General features: G+C 41.0%; 1 protein-coding gene across 2 annotated transcripts in view; it reads left to right on the plus strand.

Moving 5' to 3' along the window:
* rheb (Ras homolog, mTORC1 binding) overlaps positions 1–19,327 on the plus strand; it is a 126,483-nt gene extending 107,156 nt beyond the window's left edge. For both annotated transcript variants that reach the window (XM_043690758.1, XM_043690757.1), the window contains exon 8: positions 17,911–19,327. In XM_043690758.1, coding sequence (XP_043546693.1) covers positions 17,911–18,003 — 93 coding nt within the window. In that variant the 3' untranslated portion in view covers positions 18,004–19,327. The remainder of the gene's footprint in view (positions 1–17,910) is intronic.
* Positions 19,328–20,335: the final 1,008 nt, after the last annotated feature.

Here is a 20,335-nt window from a genome sequence, read left to right on the forward strand (position 1 = left end):
GCCCAAAACACTCAGGAAGAACATCCTTGCTCTTCTGACCAATAGGGCATTTAAAAAAAAGAAATTAAAAACTAATATATTAAGATGCCAGGTCAGATGTGCTGTACCTGTGTGATGTTGGAGTTAGTGGTTCATAGTGGTCACATCTGTAAACAAATCAGAGTCTTGCAGCATGGAGACAGGCCCTTTGGCCCAAACTATCCACACTGACCAAAATGTCCATCCACACTAACCACTTTTCCCTGCACTTGGCCCATATCCTTCTAAACCTTTCCTATCCATGTATTTGTCCAAATGTCGTTCAAATGTTGTTAATGTACCTACCTCAAAAACTTCAGTTGGCAGCTCATTCCATATGCGTACCACCTCTGTGCAAAAGCAAAAGTTGCCTCTCTGGTTTCCTTTTTATTCTTTCCCCTCTGACATTAAACTCATGTCCTCCAGTCCTCAATTCCCCAACCCTGGGAAAAAGACTGACTACATTCACCCTATCCATGCCTCTCGTGATTTTATACACCTTTCTAAGATCCCTTCTCAGTCACCTGCACTCGAAAGAAAAATGTCCTAGCTTGTCGAATCTCTCCCAATATCTCAGACTGTTGATTCCTGGCAACATCCTTGTACATTTCGTCTGCACTCTTTCCAGTTTAATAACATGCTTTCAATAGCAAGATAATCAAAACTGAATACAATACTCCAAGTGCGACCTCACCAACCTCCTGTCCAACTGCATCATAACTTCCCAACTTCCATACTCAATACACTGACTGATGAAGGCTGGTGTGCCAAAAGCTGCCTTCACTGCCCTATTTACCTGTGACTCCACTTTCAGAGAACTGTGCACCTGAAGTCCAAGGTCCCTTTTTCCACTACACTCCTTACGGCCTTACCATTAACCATGAAACTCCTACCTTGATTTGACTTTCCAAAATGCAAGATCTCACACTTACCTATATTAAACTCTATTTGCCATTTCTTGGCCCAGTTCCCCAGCTGATCAAGATCTTGCTGCAATTTCTGATAACCTTCCTCACTGTCCATGATACTGGCTATTTTACATTGATACTGCAGACTTACTAATCATGCCTTCTACAATTTCATCCAAATCATTGATATAGATTACAAACAATAACTGGCCCAGCGCGAACCCCTGAGGCACTCCACTAGTCACCGGCCTCCAGTCCAATAAGCATCCTTTCCACTATTACCCTCTGCTTCGTACTGTCAAGTCAATTGTGTGTCTAACCTGCCAGCTCCCCCCATGCGATCTAACCTTCCAGAACAGCCTACCATGTGGAACTTTATCAAAGGCCTTACTGAAATCCATATAGACTGCGTCTACCACCCTCCCCTCGTCGACCTTCCTGGTCACTTCATCAAAGCACTCGAACAAATTTGTGAGGTATGATCTCCCATGCACAAAGCCATGCTGACTATTCCTAATCAAACCCTGTCTTTGCAAATGCATGCATATCTTAACCATCAGAATCTTTTCAAGTAAGTTAGCTACCACAGGTGTTAGGCTTACTGGTCTGTAGTTCCCAGGCTTTTCTTTACAGCCCGCCTTGACTAAAGGCGCAACATTCACTACCCTCCAATCTTCTGGGACCTCACCTGTGGTTAACGATGATGCAAAAATATCAACCAGGGCCTCTGTAATTTCTTTTCCAGCCTCTTGCAGTGTTTTTGGATTTATCTGGTCAGGACCAGGAGATATATCCACCTTCATACATGCTAATACATCCAACACCACCTGTACTGTGATATGGACTGTCCACAAGATATGACCACTAACTTTCCCAAGTCGTCATGTCTTTCTCCACAGGAAACAAAGGAGCAATATTCATTTGAGGGCCTCACCCAGTTCTTGCAGTTCTACACATACATGTCCACTTTGGTCCTTGAGGGGTTCTATTCTATAGTTATTCTTTTTTCTTTAATATACTTAAAGAACCTCTTTGGATTCATCTTAATCTTCTCAGCCAAAGCTGTCTCATGCCCCTTTTTGTCCTCCTGATTTCCTTCAGTACACTTCTGTATCCCCCATATACCTCCAGGAATTCTCTTGATCCCAGCTGCCTATATCTAAGCCATACTTCCTTTTTTCTGGTCAAAGCCTCAATACCTCTTACCATCCAGGATTCTCTCTTACTATCAACTGTGTCTTTTACCCTCACAGGAAGAGATAGACCTTGAACTGTAGCTATTTCAGTTTTAAAGGCCTTGCTGGAGGTCCCTTTGCCTGTAAACAAACTATTCCAAGCTCTGCAAGCTCCTTTCTAATTTCATAAAAATTCACTTTGCCCCAGTTTAGAACTTGAACCTGTGGGCCAGTTTTGACCCCTCCATAACTATTAAAAAATTAATAGAACTACGGTCACTGGTCCCAAAGTGCTCCCCCACTGACACCTCGGTCACCTGTCCTGCTCTATTTCCCAAGAATCTGTCGAGTTTTGCCCACTCCCAAATAGGACCCTCTTTTTTAATGTTTGAGGAAACTTCCCTGAACGGTCATAAAAATTCCACCCCATCTAAGCCCTTAATGCTATGGTAGTCCCAGTCTATGTTAGGAAAATTAAAATCCTCTACAGTAACAACTATATTGCAACCCTGGCTACTCAAAGAATTCCAGCTCTGAGTTCATGAGCTGGAGTTTGAGCTATGAACACTGACATATCAGGGACAGGGTTAGCTACCTGAATGCTGTGTTTCAGGAGACAGTCGCAACCTTTAGATTAACTGCCCTGAATTTGATCAGGGACAGGAGGGTATGTTAATGAGTGAAGCAGGCCAAGGGATCTAGGAGGAAGCACTGCAGGGGCCTCTACCTTAGTCTTTGTCCAACAAAGTTTGAGATTCTTTTTCCCTGTGTGGATGAGAGCAAGGACTGTAGGATGAGGAAACTAACTGTCGCATCATGGTATAGAATGCCTTCCAAGTGGGTGGAAAAGAGAAATATTGTAATCCGGGGTAGTACAGCTCAGGGCATAAACAATCTCCTCTGGCCAGGATAGAGACCCTAAAGGCTGTATTGCCTACCTGTTTCCAGGCTTCAGGATCTCTCGTCTGGACTGCAGTGAGAGGGGCAAAATCTAATTATTGTCCTCTGCATAGGTACCACCGATAAAGTTTGAATGAGGAAAAAGGTTCAGCCTAGGAGATGCGATTATCTAAGGAGGAATTTCCTGTTGCTACCAGGGCCACAAGCTAATTGGCGCAGGTCAATAAGATTAAAGAATACCCATTTTGGTTGGAAGAATAAAAAGGCAACTTATTATCCAAATGGAAAGAGACATCAGTGTTTCAGTGCAGAAGGATCTGGGTGTCCTCATGCAAGAGTCACAGAAATCTAGTATACAGGTACAGTCAATAATATGGAAGGTAGATGGAATTTTAATATTAATGCTAAAGAAAAAGAGTATAAAAGTCGGGTAGTGTTACTGTGATAAACAAGGCATTATTGAGACTGCACCTGGAGTCACTATTCAGTTTTAGTTTTAGCCAAACCTCTATCCAAGCTCAAATTGCCCCTAGTCGTTTGTGATCTTAACCTTCTGTAATCTTATTTGAAGGGATGTAGTTGGTTTGGGGGCAATTCAGAGAGGATTCATTTGATTGATTCCAAAAGTGAGGGGTTTGTATTATAGAGAGATTTTGAGCAGTTTATATGTATACTCTCTAAAGTTTAGAAAGATGAGAGGAAATCTAATTAAGGTCAATAAGATGCTAAAATAGACATAGACAGGATGTTTCATCTTGCAGGTAACATTGAACAAGACATCATTGTTTTAGGGTAAATGGTAGCAGATTTAAAACAGATGAATATATATTACTTTTCTCAAAGGGCTGTAAATCTGTAGAACTCACTATTCCAGAATGCAGTGGATGCTGGGACATTCAGTACATTTATGGAGGAGACATTTTAATTAATGTGTTGAAGGGTTAGAAGGAGCAGGCAGGAAAGTGGAGTTGAGGTCATGATCATATTAAATGGCATAACATTGTTGGAGAGCTGAATTGCACTCTCTTGTTCCTAGTTCCATCTTCTGTACAAGACGTGCTTTGGGATGTTTGACAACTATGAAAAAACGGGTTATATTTTTGGTTTAACATCTCATCTGAAACAGCAGTTTCATTACTGCAGTTCTCCTTCATCGCTCAAATCTCAAGTGGGGCTTAAAGTTAAGGTCCTTTGATTTTGAACTGAGTTGATATCAGAATGTCTATACAGATCACCAATGGCAGAAATTCATGTGCTGTATCTACTGCTGGAACACTGATACTTTGTTTAGTAAACCTGCTCCCAGTGTGGTGATGCTCTCAGCAGAGATCAAAGTCTTTTGTACAGAGAATGAGGTCATTGGACAGACACCACTTACTTTCCTGTAGCACGTGTAGATTCACATTCTACGTGTAGAATCTTGTAGATTCAAGAAATCTTGAATTTCTCAATAATTCTCTACTCTCAGCAGCGACCAAGGTTAACTTTTCAAGACAGCTGTCCTTGATTGTCAACATCTTTTACTACATTAAACACGTTCTAAAAGAAATTTGTCGTCAGGATGTTCTGAAATGGGGCAGCACAGTGGCTTAGTGATTAGCACTGTTGCCTCACAGCGCTTGGGACCCGAGTTCAATTCCAGCCTCAAGTTACAGTCTGTGTGAAGTTTGCTCATTCTTCGCGTGTCTGCGTGGGTTTCCTCGGGATGCTCCAGTTTCTTCCCATAATCCAAAGATGTGCATGTTGGGTGAATTGGCCGTGCTAATTTGCTCATAGTTTTCAGGGATGTGTAGGTTAGGTGCATTAGTCAGGGGTAAATGTAGGATAATCGGATAGGGGAATGGATCTGGATGGGTTACTCTTCAGAGAGTCGGTGTGGACTTGTTGGGCCGAAGGGCCTGTTTACACAGTGAAGGGATTCTATGATTTTATGCAATGATTTAGTGGTAATTAATTGCTGATTTGACTTGTTGAAACTCTGACCTTAATCAGTTTTAAATATCTTACTTAAGTTTTGATGGTCAGTTTCCTTTCTATCAATTTCGATGGCCAAGATTGCCTTTCTGTGTTGCCAATTAGTCATAGAATTCTACAGCACGGAATCAGACCCTTTGGTCCAACAATCCATTAGCGAGTTCTGAGAAGATTTGTAGCTCAGGTTGAGATTCTGGATGCAGGTTTGCTTGCTTGCTGAGCTGGAAGGTTCATTTTCAGATGTTTCGCCACCATACGAGGTAACATCTTTAGTGAGCCTCCGGACGAGGCACAGCTGATGATTTCTGCTTTCTATTTATATGTTTGAGTTTCTTTGGGTTGGTGATGTCATTTCCTGTTCTTTTTCTCATGGGATTTCCGATATCTAGGTTCTTGCAGAGGCAGTGATGCAGAGACTCTAACAAATAGTTCTGCCAACCATCCAACCCAAACTTTGGGTCCGCTACGTGGATGACACCTTTGTCATCACTAAACGAAACAAATTAGAGGAAACCTTCAAGACCATCAATAATACCCTTACTGGCATAAAATTCATCAAAGAGAACGTAAACAAACTGCCATTCCTAGATATCACAGTACAGCGAACAGCCAATGGGGAATTTCAAACCAGCGTCTACAGGAAAACAACACGTACAGACCAAATATTGAACTGCAGAAACAATCACTCCAATATCCACAAACGAAGCTGCATCCGAACATTATTCCAATGAGCCACCACTGTATAGGTGATTTTCCTCTGCAGCACAGAGGAACTACGCAGAGCAGAAGAAAATCATCTATACAGTGTATTCAAAAAGAATGGGTGCCCAATGAACATAGTCCGCCAATTTCTCAGCAACAAACCCAAACAAGCAGACGAAACGCGTCCAGAAACCTTAGCCACTCTCCCCTACATCAAGGACGTCTCGGAAATGACTGCCAGACTACTCAGACCCCTTGGCATCATGGTAGCCCACAAACCCACCAACACACTAAAACAGCAGCTAATGAACTTGAAAGACCCTATACAGGCAACAAGCAAAATTAATGTCATTTACAAAATATCATAAGGACTGTGACAAACGGGCAGAAAACTAGCCACCACGATACATGAGCATTAACTAGCCACAAGATCCTCTCTCACTAGTATCCTTACAGATGAGGAAGGGCACCACTTCGACTGGGACAACACATCCATCCTAGGACAAGCCAAACAAAGACATGCACAAACATTCCTAGAAGTGTGGCATTCTAACCGGAACTCTGAGTAAACACATTGACTTTCACCTGATTTACCACCCTCTGAGAAAAAGAATAGGAAATGACATCACCAACCCAAAGAAACCCAAACATATAAGTAGAAAGCAGGGATCATCAGCAGTGCTTCTTCCGGAGGCTCACTGAGGATGTTACTTAGTATGGTGATGAAATGTCTGAAAATGAACCTTTTAGCTCAGCGAGCAAACTTACATCCAACTTATGCTGACAAGATATCTGAAATTAACCTATTCCTGTTTGCTAGCATGTGGCCCATATCTGTCTCAACCCTTTCTATTCATGTACTGATTCAGATGCCTTTTAAATGTTGTAACTGTAACAGCCTCTGGCAGCTCATTCCTTACACTCACCACCCTCTGTATGGAAGAAGTTGCCCCTTAGGTCCCTTTTAAATGTTTTGCCCCCTCACCTTAAACCTATGCTCTCTAGTTTTGAATCCCTCTACCCTGGAAAAAAGACCTTGGCTATTCGCCCTATCTGTGCCCCTCATGATCTTATAAACCTCTAAGGTCACCACTCAGCCTCCGATTCTCCAGGGAAAATAGCCCCAGCTGTACGTATAACTCAAACTCACCAATGCTGGCCACATCCTTGTAAATCTTTTCTGAACCCTTTCAAGTTTAACAACATCTTTCCTATAGGGAGACTAGAATTGAATGCAGTATTCCAAAAGTAGCCTAACCAATGTTGTGTACAACTGCAACATGACATCCTAACTCCTGTACTCAATGCACTGACCAATGATGACGTGTACCAAACGCTGCCTTCACTATCCTCTCTATCTGTGACTCCATTTTCAGCAAACTATGAATCTGCACTTCAAGGTCTCTTTGTTTGGCAATACTCCCCAGAACACTATAAGAGTCGCGAGTGTGGTGCTGGAAAAGCACAGCAGGTCAGGCAGCATCCAAGAAGCAGGAGACTCCTGCTTTGTAAATGACAAAATATCTTGCAAGAACTGTAACAAACAGCAGAAAACAAACAGAAAGCTTTCCACTAGGATACATGAACATCAACTGGCCACAAGGAGACATGACCCACTCTCACGAGTATCCTTACATACAGAAGAGGAAGGACGCCACTTCAACTGGGACAACATATCCATCCTAGCACAAGCCAAACAGAGATACGTACAAGAATTCCTAGCAACGTGGCATTCCAACCAGAACTCCATCAACTAACGCTTTGACTTGGATCCCATCCCCACACCCCCCCCCCCCAAGAAAGCAAAAGGGAAATGACATCACCAACCCAAGGAAACCTAAACACACAGATAGAAAGCGGGTCAAAACATAAATGCTTCACTACAGGCTCACTGATGATGTTATCTAGCATGGTGATGAAATATCTGAAAATGAACCTTCCAGTTCAGCGAGCAAACTTACATCCAAAACCTCAACCCAAGCTACAAATCTTCTCCAAACTCACTTTATATTGGTGTGTTTAGACTAGTGTATTTTCTGTCTGTAAATGTAACCAACTGTGGCACAAAAGTACAAACTGGTTCCTTAATCATGCAAAGCTAAAGTTTTTTTTCTCATATATGTTCATGGGATGTGGGTATCACTGGTCAGGTCAGCATTTATTGCACGTCCCTAATGTATTGCCCATCCCAGAGGACAGTCAAGTGTCAACCACATTGCTGTGGGTCTCAAGTCTCGTAAGCCAAACCAGTTTCTTTCCCTAAAGGACATTAGTGAACCAGATGAGTTTTTCTGACAATTCAGTCAGTGGTTTCATTGTCATTATTAAACTTTTAATTCCAGATGTTTCTTTTACTGAATTTAGCTTCTGCCATCTGCCATGGCAGGATGTGAAACATCATGTGAAATTACACGTGAAACTAATCTCATTTTTGACTTGGTTTCATTTCCCAATAACTGTAAGGATTTTATAACAATTGTATATTTGATTGGAAAACAAAAGCAGCATATCGATTAAATCAGAAGCATAGCCAGTGGAGGAGTAATGTTGCCAGATGCAAGATATGGGGAGGTTACGTGCCAATTTAAAAATTACCTTTTCAAAATGTCAGCTGATTTAAAGACTATGCTTGCATTGCTTTCAAATATTGATTTCTTATTCATTGAATGAATGACCTACGGGGAAATGATTTCAAGGATAAGCGAATGTTTTTGTGTAGGCTTCAATCTGACATCATTACCTAGTCTGGCCGACATGTGACTCCTGACCGACTGCAGTATGTTTGACTCTCCACTGCCCACTGAAATGCCCTAGCAAACCACTTGTATGAATTGCTGCGAAGTCTCATCAAATAAATGAAACCAGGCTGACCACCTTGCCATAGACCGAGGCATCAGAAGTGGCAGAAACAGACCCTTTAACCCCGCAAAATCCTTGTTCCTAACATTGGAGGTTAGTGTCACAATTGGGAGAGCTGTCTGAAAGATTAGTCAAGCAATAGTCCGACATACTCATGGAGTCATATCTTATAATGTCCCAGATATCACCATCCCCATCCTTGGATATGTCCTGTCTAACCAGCAGGATAGACCAACAGAGGTGGCATCACTGTGGTATACTGTTTGGAGGGAGTTGCCCTGGGAGTCCTAAACATTGACTCCAGACCAATTAAATCTCCATGGCTTGAAGTTAAACATGGACAAGGAAATCTTTTGGTAATTACCACGTACTGTCCTCCCTCAGCTGATGGAATCAACACTCTTAAATATTGAACTTGGAGGAAGCATTGAGGGTGGCAAGATTTCAATTTCCACCACTAAGATTGGCTCAGCAGCAGCTCCATTAATTGAGATAGTTGGATCATGAAGGATATGGCTGCTAGACTGAGTCTGCGGTGAATGGTGAGGGATTCAACAAGTCGTAAAATCATACTTGACCTCATCCTCACCAAACTACAGAGGCACCTGTCCATTGGCAAGCGCGACCACTGCATGGTCATTGTGGAGACTAAGTCCTGCCAACACATTGAGAATACTATCCATATTGTTGTGTGGCTCTATCATCATGATAAATAGGACAGACTTCAAACAGATCTAGCAACTGGATATCCAAGAGGCACTGTGGGCCATCACAGCAGCAAAATTGTACTCCAGCACAATCTGCAAACTCATGGCCCGTTATATCCCCCACTCAACCATTACCATCAAGCCAGCGGGATCAACATTGGTTCAGTTGAGAGTGCAGCAAGACATGCCAGGAGCAGCACCAAGCGTACCTAAAAATGAGGTGTCAACCTAATGAAGATACCAAACACTACTACTTGCATGTCAACCAGTATAAGCAGTAAGTGATAGATAAAACTAAGCTATTCCACAACCAAACCACAATCTAAGCTCTGCAGTCCTGCTACGTCCAGTCAAAAATGGTGGTGGACAATTCAACAACTAACTGGAGGAGGTGGCTCCACAGATATCCTCATCCACAATGATGGAAGAGCCCAAACAATCAGTGCAAATGTTAAGGCTGAAGCATTTGTAGCAATCTGGAGCTGAGTGCGCTGACTGGATGGTCCATCTTGGCCTCCTTCAGTGATGCCTGTCTTCAGCCAATTCAGTTCATTTCAGATGATATCCATAAACATTTGAAAGCATTGGATACTGAAAAGGTTCTGGACCCTAGCAGCACTTCAATAATATTGAAGACTTGTGCCCCAGAACTTGTTCCCCGAGCCAAGCTGTTCCAGTACAGTTACAACACTGGCATCTACCAACAATGTGGAAAATTGCCTACCTATATCTTGTACACAAAAAGCAGAACAAATTCAATTGGGACAAACATGGACAAAACATCTGAATTCCAGAGATGAGATGAAAGTGACTGCCATTGATGTCTAGGCCAAATTCGACAAAGTGTGGCATCAAGGAGCCCTAGCAAAACTAAAATCAATGGGAATCGAGGGGCAAATTCTCCAATGGTTAGAGTCCCACCTGGCATGTAGTAAGATGGTTGTGGTTGTTGGAGGTCAGTCATCCTGGCTGCAGCACATCTTGACAGGAGTTCCTCAGGATAGTGTCCTTGGCCCAACCACTTTCAGCTTTTTCCTCAATGATCTTTCCTCCATCATAAGATGAGAAGTGGAGATGTTTGCCAGTGATTGCACAACGTTCAGCACCATTTGCAACGACTCCAATAGCGAAGCAGTCCAATTCAAATTCAGCAAGATCTGGACAATATCCAGGCTTGGGCTGACAAGTAGCCTGTAACACTTACATCAGACAAATGCCAGGAAGTGACCATCTCCAATAAGATACAATCTAACCAACACAATGGTGTTGCCATCATTAAATTCCCCACTATCAACAACCTGGGGATTATCATTGACCAGAAACTCAACTGGACTCGCACATAAACGAGCAGGTCAGAGGCTAGGAGTACTGTGATGAATAACTCACTTCCTGACTCCTCATTCAGCCTCTGGATTAGTGGTGCTAGAAGAGCATAGCAGTTCAGGCAGCATCCAAGGAACAGCGAAATCGACGTTTCGGGCAAAAGCCTTTCATTTACCTTTATCATCTTTTAGCCTGTGTGATGGGATTGCACTCTCCACTTTCTTGGACATGTGCAGCTCGAGAAGTTTGACACCATCTCGGGCAAATCAGCTTGTTTGATTCGCATCCATTCCCCCTCCACCAACACTCAGTCGCAACAGTGTGTATTACCTGCAAGATGCTCTGCAGAAATTCACCAGAGGTCCTTAGCATCTTCCAAATTCACGACTACTTCCATCTAGAAGGATGTGGGCAGCAGGTACATGAGAGCACCGCCATCTGCAAGTTCCCCTTCAAGCCATTCACCATCCTGACTTGGAAATATATCACTGTTCACTGTCACTGGGACAAACTCCTGGAATTCATTCCCTAAGAGCATTTTGGATTAACCTACTGCACATGGATTGCAGCAATTCAAGAAAGCATCTCGCTGCCATCTTCTCAAGGGCAACTGGGAATGGACAAATGTTTGCCAGCCAGCCACACTCGCGTCCCACAAGTTAACAAAACAAATGTGTACTCTGTTGATTAAATGTATGTTATTCCACTATGATCGCTGACCTGAATTGATTTTAAAGAACTCATCTTTGTTGACAAATAGTCCAGTAACCTGCTATATGATTACAAGCTATTCTCTAGTGTACTTGCTAATAGTCTAAGAATAGATTATTCTGCTGTCATTTATTTCTCTTATTCGATATTATTTCAAATTTGTCCTATCTTGCAAGTTTTAACAACGTCTGAGTGCAATTGAGAAATGTCAATTTAAATGTACATTGAAACTGCATGAACTGTAGCTATTATATTTTCCAGCAATATATCGTCTAAATCTAAGAGGAAGAGAGCAGAATGATTAAATTAGACTCCCTACAGTATAGAAACAGGCCCTTCAGCCCAACACGTCCACACCGACCTTCTGAAGAACAACACACCCAGACCCATTTCCTTACATTTACCCCTGACTAATGCACCTAACACTACGGGCAATTTAGCATGGCCAATTCACCTGACCTGCGCATCTTTGCTGCCATGGATAAATGATGTTTTCTTTTGTGCGTTTTCAATATAAGAAGCTGTTCCTTTTAATTTAGGATAATACAGTAGTTGCTTGAGACATTACACAGGAGTGGCTTTTGGTTATAGAGAAGCCCAAGTTGGGTTAACAGATGTTCCCAGACAGCTGTTGAGATTGTCCAGCAGATACAATTAAAAGTTCTGTTGGCTGTTGGATCATCTATATCTTTGATTAGTGCTGTTAGATTCTGCTGTTCAGGGTAACATCACCTGTTCCCATAGCAACATTTTGAAGCATTCCAGTACTTAATTTGCCAAGTTGTGTTCTTAGGATTAGACAGTCATTGTGAAGTAACGAAGCAATGTGATTGTAAAATAGGCCATTTAAATAATGCAGCATTGCATAAAAATCAAGGACTGACTTTCAGTGAACAGTTTGAATTTCAGGTTTCAGTAAATATTGAGCTTTCAAGAAGTTATTGTTTCCTCTTAACTTCATGATTTCTGTTAAACTGTTTCTCTGTTGACTTAATGCGTTTGATTTTTCATTATTGGTCTTCAAACTAGCTTATGTTTTTTTTCTCTGTTTAATCCTCAAATTCAAAGTCATCCAAAACTCTGTTGTTCTAATTTTCATTTTCATTCATCGCTTATGCTCATTAACTAGCATTAGTTTGCAGCAGAGAAACTTTATTTGTACATCCTTCCATGTACACTTTCCCCACAATTTTCTCTAGCCCTGCAATCTGTGTTCCTATTTTTGGTTCTTGGGCATCTCCAATTTTAATTGCACAATTGCTAGTAGAAGTGATTTTAATTGTCTCAACTCTTAAGATTTGGAATTTGGTAGGGAATCTCTGTTTCTATACCCCCCTTTCCCCCTTTTTAAGATGCTGCTTAAAACTTTCTTGGACATCTTCCTAATATCTCCTTGTGAGGTTCAATGTTCTAACTTATAATATGCCCCGAAGAAGCTCCTTAGGACATTCCATCAGATTAAGAGCACTATATAAATACAGGCTCTTGTTAAAATTACCTAAATATGCTCAAAGACTGGATGGTGTTGTGAACATCACTTGAAATATTTATCGTCCTCTGGTAAAATGATCAGAACACTTGTTTAATGTCATGGGGCCAGTCTGGCACTCCCAGTGTAGGTAGACTGTAAAATCTTTACAACTCTCTAGTTTTCACATATGCTGATCCTGCCAGTAACTGAGGTCAAAGTCCCCCTTGCCGTTGCAGCCAAGGCATCCCTCTTAATTTTGAAGCACACTCAAATTCTTCGTCAACTGTTTCAGATGCCAATTTCATATTTAAAATCCCTGGGGCCCCAAGAACTGGTGGCTAAATGTCCATTGTGCCAAAGCCTGATTTTTCAACCCTTTCTCCAGCATTCTATGCTGCAAAGCCTCTTACACCAACAACCACAAATGGTTATACCTAACGTTTCTGGTTCAATGTTTGTAAAGGATCTCATCTCTCCTAATCCTCCTCTGATGTTGTAAGCATCCCATTATCCCTGAATCAAGTGTCTCCCTTCAAATTTTACATCTTGATATACATATTGAACTTCTCAAAATTAAGAAACAAATGTTGGAATGAATTTGTAGCCCAGCTCATTAAATGATCGAACAGGAAGTTCATTTTATGTTTTGAAATGTGGAAAGATGCACAGGAAGGTTTGAATTTAATTGGAAAGGTCTCATGATACTGCTTAATTTTTTGTACATTTCAATGACAAAAAAAATTCCTTTCGACAGGATTGATAGCTTTGATTCTGTAATGTGTAAATCCTCAAGAAGTCTGTCATAATTGGAATGTAATGTAATTAATTGGGTTTCTGCGTGCACATGACTCAGGTTTTTTAATTCTTTGAATTCTGATGTGAGTTTTAATGGCGATTAAGAAGGATGACAGGTGGTGGTCAGGGAATTACAGACCATTAGCTTAACTTCTGTGGTGGAGAAGTTGTTGAAGTCTATAATCAAGGATAGTTTAATGACAAAATAAACATAATCAAATCTGGCACCTTTCTCTGTGAGCTTGAAAAGTTAGTCTGCAAAAACTGAGAAAAGCAATAACCGTTCTTTAAATTAAAAATCTGAGGTAAATTGCATTGGGGAGAAAGTGAGGACTGCAGATGCTGGAGATCAGAGCTGAAAATGTGTTGCTGGAAAAGCGCAGCAGGTCAGGCAGCATCCAAGGAACAGGAGAAATTGCATTGCTAAATTGCATTGGATCAGGACCAGATCATTGTGACTCTGCAGTATCATTGCTGCTATACAAACTAAGCTTAAACGCGCAAAGTTAGCATATATGTCTAGTCTTGAGTATTAAGATCAATTCTTGTCCTAATAGCCAGCATTGCTTTTGTATTAAAAGGGTGGAGTTATACTCAGCATATTTAAGGCCAAATTAATTTCTGGGGCAATCTGAAAAGGTATAATTTTAATGCCTTAATTTAACAGAAACTAAATAATACTTGTCAGGGAGCAATTGTACTTAACTGCAAACAGGTTCCTTCACTGTTAACTACCACACCTGAAATCCAAAATATGCTGGAGAATCAGAGCAGGTGAGGCAGCATCCATAGAGAAAGCAAGCTAATATCTCTAGTCTAAATGGATTCCAGAAGGGGGTAAATGTTGAGTAATAGGTAGGGAAATGGGTTTGGCTGGGTTACTGTTTGGAAGGTCAGTGTGGACTTGTTGTGCTGAAGGACCCGTTTCCACACTGTAAGGAATCTGATTCTTTTCGATGAAGTAGCAAGAGACGGAGTTGGAATAATGGGTAGGTACTCCAATTGGCAGGGTGGTGTCCCACAGGGTTCCGTGCTGAGGGTTCAATTATCCATAATATTCATTAATGACTTGCAGGCAGCATTAAAATATAACAGGATATTGATAAATTCAGTGAATGAGCAAAGCTGTGGCAGATGGATTTTGATGTAAGCAAGTGTGAGGTTGTCGAGTTTGTGCTTGATCTATTCTTTTTCAGTCCAATGTTAAATATAGTGGATGTCTAATGTCCAGGTGCATTCTGTCTAAAATGCCATGAACAGGTGCAGAAAGTACTCAAGAAGGCTAAAGGAATGCTGGCCTTCATATTTAAAGGGCTGGAGCATAGGGATGCAGAGGTTATGCTGCCATTATACAAAACTGTAGTTAGACCCTTTTGGAGCACTGGGTAGCTCACTAGGAAGGATGGTTTGGTCCTGGAGGGAGTTCCGTGCAGATTTACAAGGATGATACCTGGACTTTGAGGAAAGATTAGACAAAATAGGCATTTATTCTCTAGAATTTAGAGGGTTAAAGGGTGATCTAATGAAGGTTTTCAGGATATTAACAGAGAAAGACCGGGTAGATAAAGATAAACTATTTCTGTTGGTTGAAGATTGCAGAACTGAGGGCATCGTCTAAGAATTAGGGCCCAGCAGAAGAGATGTTAGAAAGCATTTCAACACAAAGAGTAATGGAGACTTGGAACTCTTCTCAAATGATGGTCAATGCTAATTCAATTGTTAAATTTAAATCTGAGATATTCTTCTTAAGTTGGGGTATCAAGGAATATGGGTGCAAAGTAGCCATGTGGGGCTAGACCATAGATTAGCCATAATCGTATTGAAGGTGGCGCAAGCTCACGTATTGAATGGCCTACTCCTATTCCAATATTCCTACATTTACTTCCAGCACATGGCAATGAGGATTCAGTTCCAAACTCCACCCAGCTTTTCACCAAGTTCTCTTCCGCCGCATCACAAAATTTTCAGTGTCTGAAGTAGTGCTATATAGTATTCTGATTATCCCTGACTTCCAGAGTCCTACTTTAAGGAACGTCCCACTATCGTGAGCCCTCGATCTTTATATTTCCACAAGCCCTATCTCTTCAGAAGAGCAGTGGTTGAGTAGGTCACCTCGAGCTGCTGTAGTGAATGTGGTGTACGTAAAGTCACATTGCAATTGGGGAGGAAGGACTATGATTTTGATCCAGTGACAGTGAAGCAATAGTGGTAATGGCTCCAAATCGGGACGGTGCACTTGGGGAACTTACTAGTAATGTTGTTTCCATGCATTTGTTCCCCTTGTCCTTCTATGTCAGAGAGCTCTTCAGTTTGGAAGAAAATGTTGAAGAAGTCTTAGTGGGTTTTGGCAGTATCCACTAGTACTATTGTATTATTGTGGCAGAGGGAGTGATGTTTAAGGTGGTGGCTGGATTGCTAACCAATGAAGATGCTTTGTCTTAAATAGTGTTGAACCAACTGAGTGTTGTTTGAGCTGCACTCAACCAGGCAAGTGGAGGATATTCTGTCATAAGTCTAATTCGAGCTTTGAGGACAGTGCCCAAGCTTTGTGATTTAAGGAGGCAAGTCACGCTGTAGAATGCCCAGCCTCCGAACCGCTCTTGCCATAGGTTATGTGACTGGTACAGTTACGTTTCTAGTCTGTCTCACTTGCTCCTTCTATGTGTATTTTTTATGCTCCTGTGCATGCACCTCTGTAGTGCTTCCTCTGTGTGTGTGTGTGTATGTATCTGTCTAATACTCCTCTGTGTGTATGTCTCTCACTTCCTGTGGGAGTTGCATGCTTTGTTTCTATCCACTCCAGTGACAACAAATGTCTACGTCATGAAATAATTCGTGATGTAGACGCTAGCAATAACAGAAGAGATTGTACAAATGTCATACTTTTGCTCCAGTAACGTCCCAGAGAAGCATATTTGTATTTCTTGGGGGTGTGGACATTGCTGGGAAGGTCACATTTATTGCACATGACCAGTAGTCCTTTGAAGACTGCTTTATTGAACTACTGCAATCTTATAATTGTGATGGATTGGAAATTCCTCAATTTTGACTCTATGAACTTTTATGAACAAACAGAATAGGGTATGTCATCTGCACTTAATATTGTCTTAAACTTGCTTTACATGCTGAACAAGTTGTGTTTAGGACATCTTGACCTTCCAGTAGAGTCTGAATTATACTGTCTAAAGTATTCGCTTAGTATCATTTTGAATTATCAATGCATGTGAAGAAAGTGAGGTTTTTTTTGCAGAGTCTGTGCACCCGTGATGCTAACTTGATTCTGAATTAAACCAATAAAAGTACTTAGCCTCAGATTTGAATAGATTTGTCTCAAATGTTTTGCAAGAACATCTCGTTAAAACCATTAGCACTTAAGTGATACAACACCTATTAAACTTGGTGCGTGCGTGATTGTGAAGTCAAGAATGCTCCACAGGACATTGTGCAGGGAGCACAGAAAGGAATATCTCTCAAGAATAAAGACTGTGAATAAAGGGTTCACTAACCTCAGAGTTCAACCAGTGCCATGTATCTTTGGGATAACTTTTTCTGATTCTTCAGTTTTGTGCATTTGTTTCGTCGGAGGCTGAGCGGTGACATTATAGAGGTTTACAAAATTGAGGGGCATGGATAGGGTAAATAGACAAAGTCTTTTCCCTGGGGTTGGGAAGTCCAGAACTAGAGGGCATAGGTTTAGGGTGAGGGGGGAAAGATATAAAAGAGACCTGAGGGGCAAAGTTTTCAGAGGGTGGTACGTGTATTGAATGAGCTGCCAGGGGAAGTGTTGGAGGCTAGTACAATTGCAATATTTAAGAGGCATTTGGATGGGTATATGAACAGGAAGGGTTTGGAGGGATATGGGATATGTTGGCAGTTGGGACTAGATTGGGTTGGGATATCTGGTCGGCATGGACGGGTTGGACCAAAGGGTCTGTTTCCGTGCTGTGCATCTGACTGTATGAGTGATGGTCATAGATACTGTAATCATTCAACAGCGTCTGACCTATATGTTTAATGTTGGAGGCAGTACCGAGTTAAGTTGGCTGTTAATAAACTCAATTGATGGTCAGAAGTAATAAGTTCTGTTTATCTACTGTACCAAAGAGCAGGTAAATTTGTTAATGTGCTTAATTCAGTGGACGAATTAACGTATTGAGAATTCCTGGTTGATTGCTGAGTTCATGGGGATTGAATGCTTCCTTGTGATTTTGGACAAGAGCTCAAAGGAAATACCTGAATAAAACTGAAAAAGGGTGCCACTGATCAAATTATCTGATTATTGATTTTCATAACATGTGAATGCCCTACAGAATTAATGCAGCCTTGGCAAAATGTTTGTTTCACTTAAATGTCATTTTGCTTTTCAGACCGCAGTTGAAGTCTTTAAGCGAATAATTATGGAGGCTGAAAGGGCGGATGGAGGCTGTCAGCAAGCAAAATCTTCATGCTCTGTAATGTGAGCCCTAAGATGATGATGAAACTGCTCCACTTGAAGAGGCATACTGCCACTTTCCCTTTAAATAAACAACAATGCCTTTTTACCAGTTCTACAGATGGTCAGAGACTTCCTTTTACTTTCCTCACTTATGTTGAACTCTGACCCTTTTGCAAACAGCTTCACTTCGGCATAAAAAAACTTAAAAGCAATTCATATTTTTCAAATTGTATATTGTATTTCTTGACACAGGCAATGACTAATCATTTGCCAACATTCATTCTTCTTGTAGTGTGAATGTCAGTTGAAAGTAGTTGATTGTAAACTTCAAACTGAGAAATGCATATTGTTACACTACTATTTACACAAACAGGCTTAGATATATCAGTGTTTTTCTTCATGTATGTACATTGTAAATAAACATTAGCAGCAAACGGATTTGTTTTTAATACTTGCTGGTAGAAAAATACTGTATTAAGTCTATTGTTTTTAGTAGACTCGCTGTACAAAGGTATTTTAAATCAATCAAGGCGGGTTGTATTTAAGATGATGCTTACACCTCGTTCTTGCTCTGAACATGGAGCTTGCAGGAATCCCGAAGTTGACTGACATCTGCTTTTTTTTTTGTTTCTAACACTTTTAAGTTGAAACCAGTGAAGACAACATTTCATTAATTGAAAGTCAGAAGCTTGCTGTGTGTAGATTTCTATTGTGTATTTAAATGGGTTTACAGCAGGCTAAAGGTTTAAACTTGAGGTATCTAAAAATGCAATGCAACAAAACAAATTTTTATATGTATTTATGAAATTGTTACCATTCACTCGTTTAGAAACATAAAATTGATTAATGTAGCTATTGACAATCTGCAGTAGTACAACTGCTTTATAATATCTACTTTTTAAGCAGACCATCCTTCAATAATTATTTGTGTAGGTGATACTAATGCATAAATGTTCACATGGACTGCCTTTAAAACTTTCATTGGGTAGCATTTGTCAGTGTTCACAGGAAAATGCATTTCATGTTTTCCCCCATTAATTTGCAAACACTGCTGAGGATTTTTAATGTCCTATTCCATCATTGTTGTAATTCCTACATACAGGGTATTTGTCAACTAATAAAAAGTGGGATTTAGCTAATAAATAGATGTAACGAAATTTTGTTTGCCTGAAGTAATGCAAAATAATGTTTTTTTTTAAGTTAAAGTAAGATGAGGAAGGCTTAGCTTGTCTCGACTATAAATTTGTTGCGATGCCTTTTGGTCTATAACCCTGGGCAAATGCTATTTACAACACAATGAAAATATTACTGTGATCGGTCAAAAATGCAATAAAAATATTTTAATCTCACTTCATTTGAATACTGAAAATATTTGAGCTCAGCTCTATTTGAAGCCATAGAAGTATGAGATGAGATAATCCTGCAGTTAGCTATGGGAAATGGAAGAGAGTAGGAAACAAAAGCAAGAGAAATGCTTGAACTTTGGAAAAGAAGGTCTTATGTTACGCTGTGTTGTCTGTGTTATTTAAAGTAGAAAAGCTGCTGAGTATTCTACCCATCTGAAGGAATGACTGAAATGTGTGTAGGTTGGAGGGTCAGAATGGATGTTAGGTACTCATTGGCCAGTCTGTTTCGTTAATAGAGTCATAAAGATGTACAGAATGGAAACAGACCCTTCGGTCCAACCCGTCCATGCCGACCAGCTATCCCAACCCAATCTAGTCCCACCTGCCAGAACCCAGCCCATATCCCTCCAAACCCTTCCTATTCATATACCCATCCAAATGCCTCTTAAATGTTGCAATTATACCAGCCTCCAACACCACCTCTGGCAGCTCATTCCATACACGTACCACCCTCTGCGTGAAAAGGTTGCCCCTTAGGTCTCTCTTATATCTTTCTCCTCTCACCCTAAACCTATGCCCTCTAGTTCTGGACTCCCCGACCCCGGGGAAAAGGCTTTGTCTATTTACTGTATCCATGCCCCTCATAATTTTGTAAATCTCTATAAGGTCACCCCTCAGCCTCCTACGGTCCAGGGAAAACAGCCTCAGCCTGTTCAGCCTCTCCCTGTAGCTTAGATCCACCAACCCTGGCAACATCCTTGTAAATCTTTTCTGAACCCTTTCAAGTTTCGCAACATCTTTCTGATAGGAAGGAGACCAGAATTGCATGCAATATTCCAACAGTGGCCTAACCAATGTCCTGTATAGCCACAACATGACCTCCCAACCCCTGTACTCAATACTCTGACCAATAAAGGAAAACATACCAAACGCCGCCTTCACTATCCTATCTACCTGCAACTCCACTTTCAAGGAGCTATGAACCTGCACTCCAAGGTCTCTTTGTTCAGC

This window comes from Chiloscyllium plagiosum, chromosome 5 (genome assembly GCF_004010195.1).
Source record: "Chiloscyllium plagiosum isolate BGI_BamShark_2017 chromosome 5, ASM401019v2, whole genome shotgun sequence".
Taxonomy (NCBI): domain Eukaryota; kingdom Metazoa; phylum Chordata; class Chondrichthyes; order Orectolobiformes; family Hemiscylliidae; genus Chiloscyllium; species Chiloscyllium plagiosum.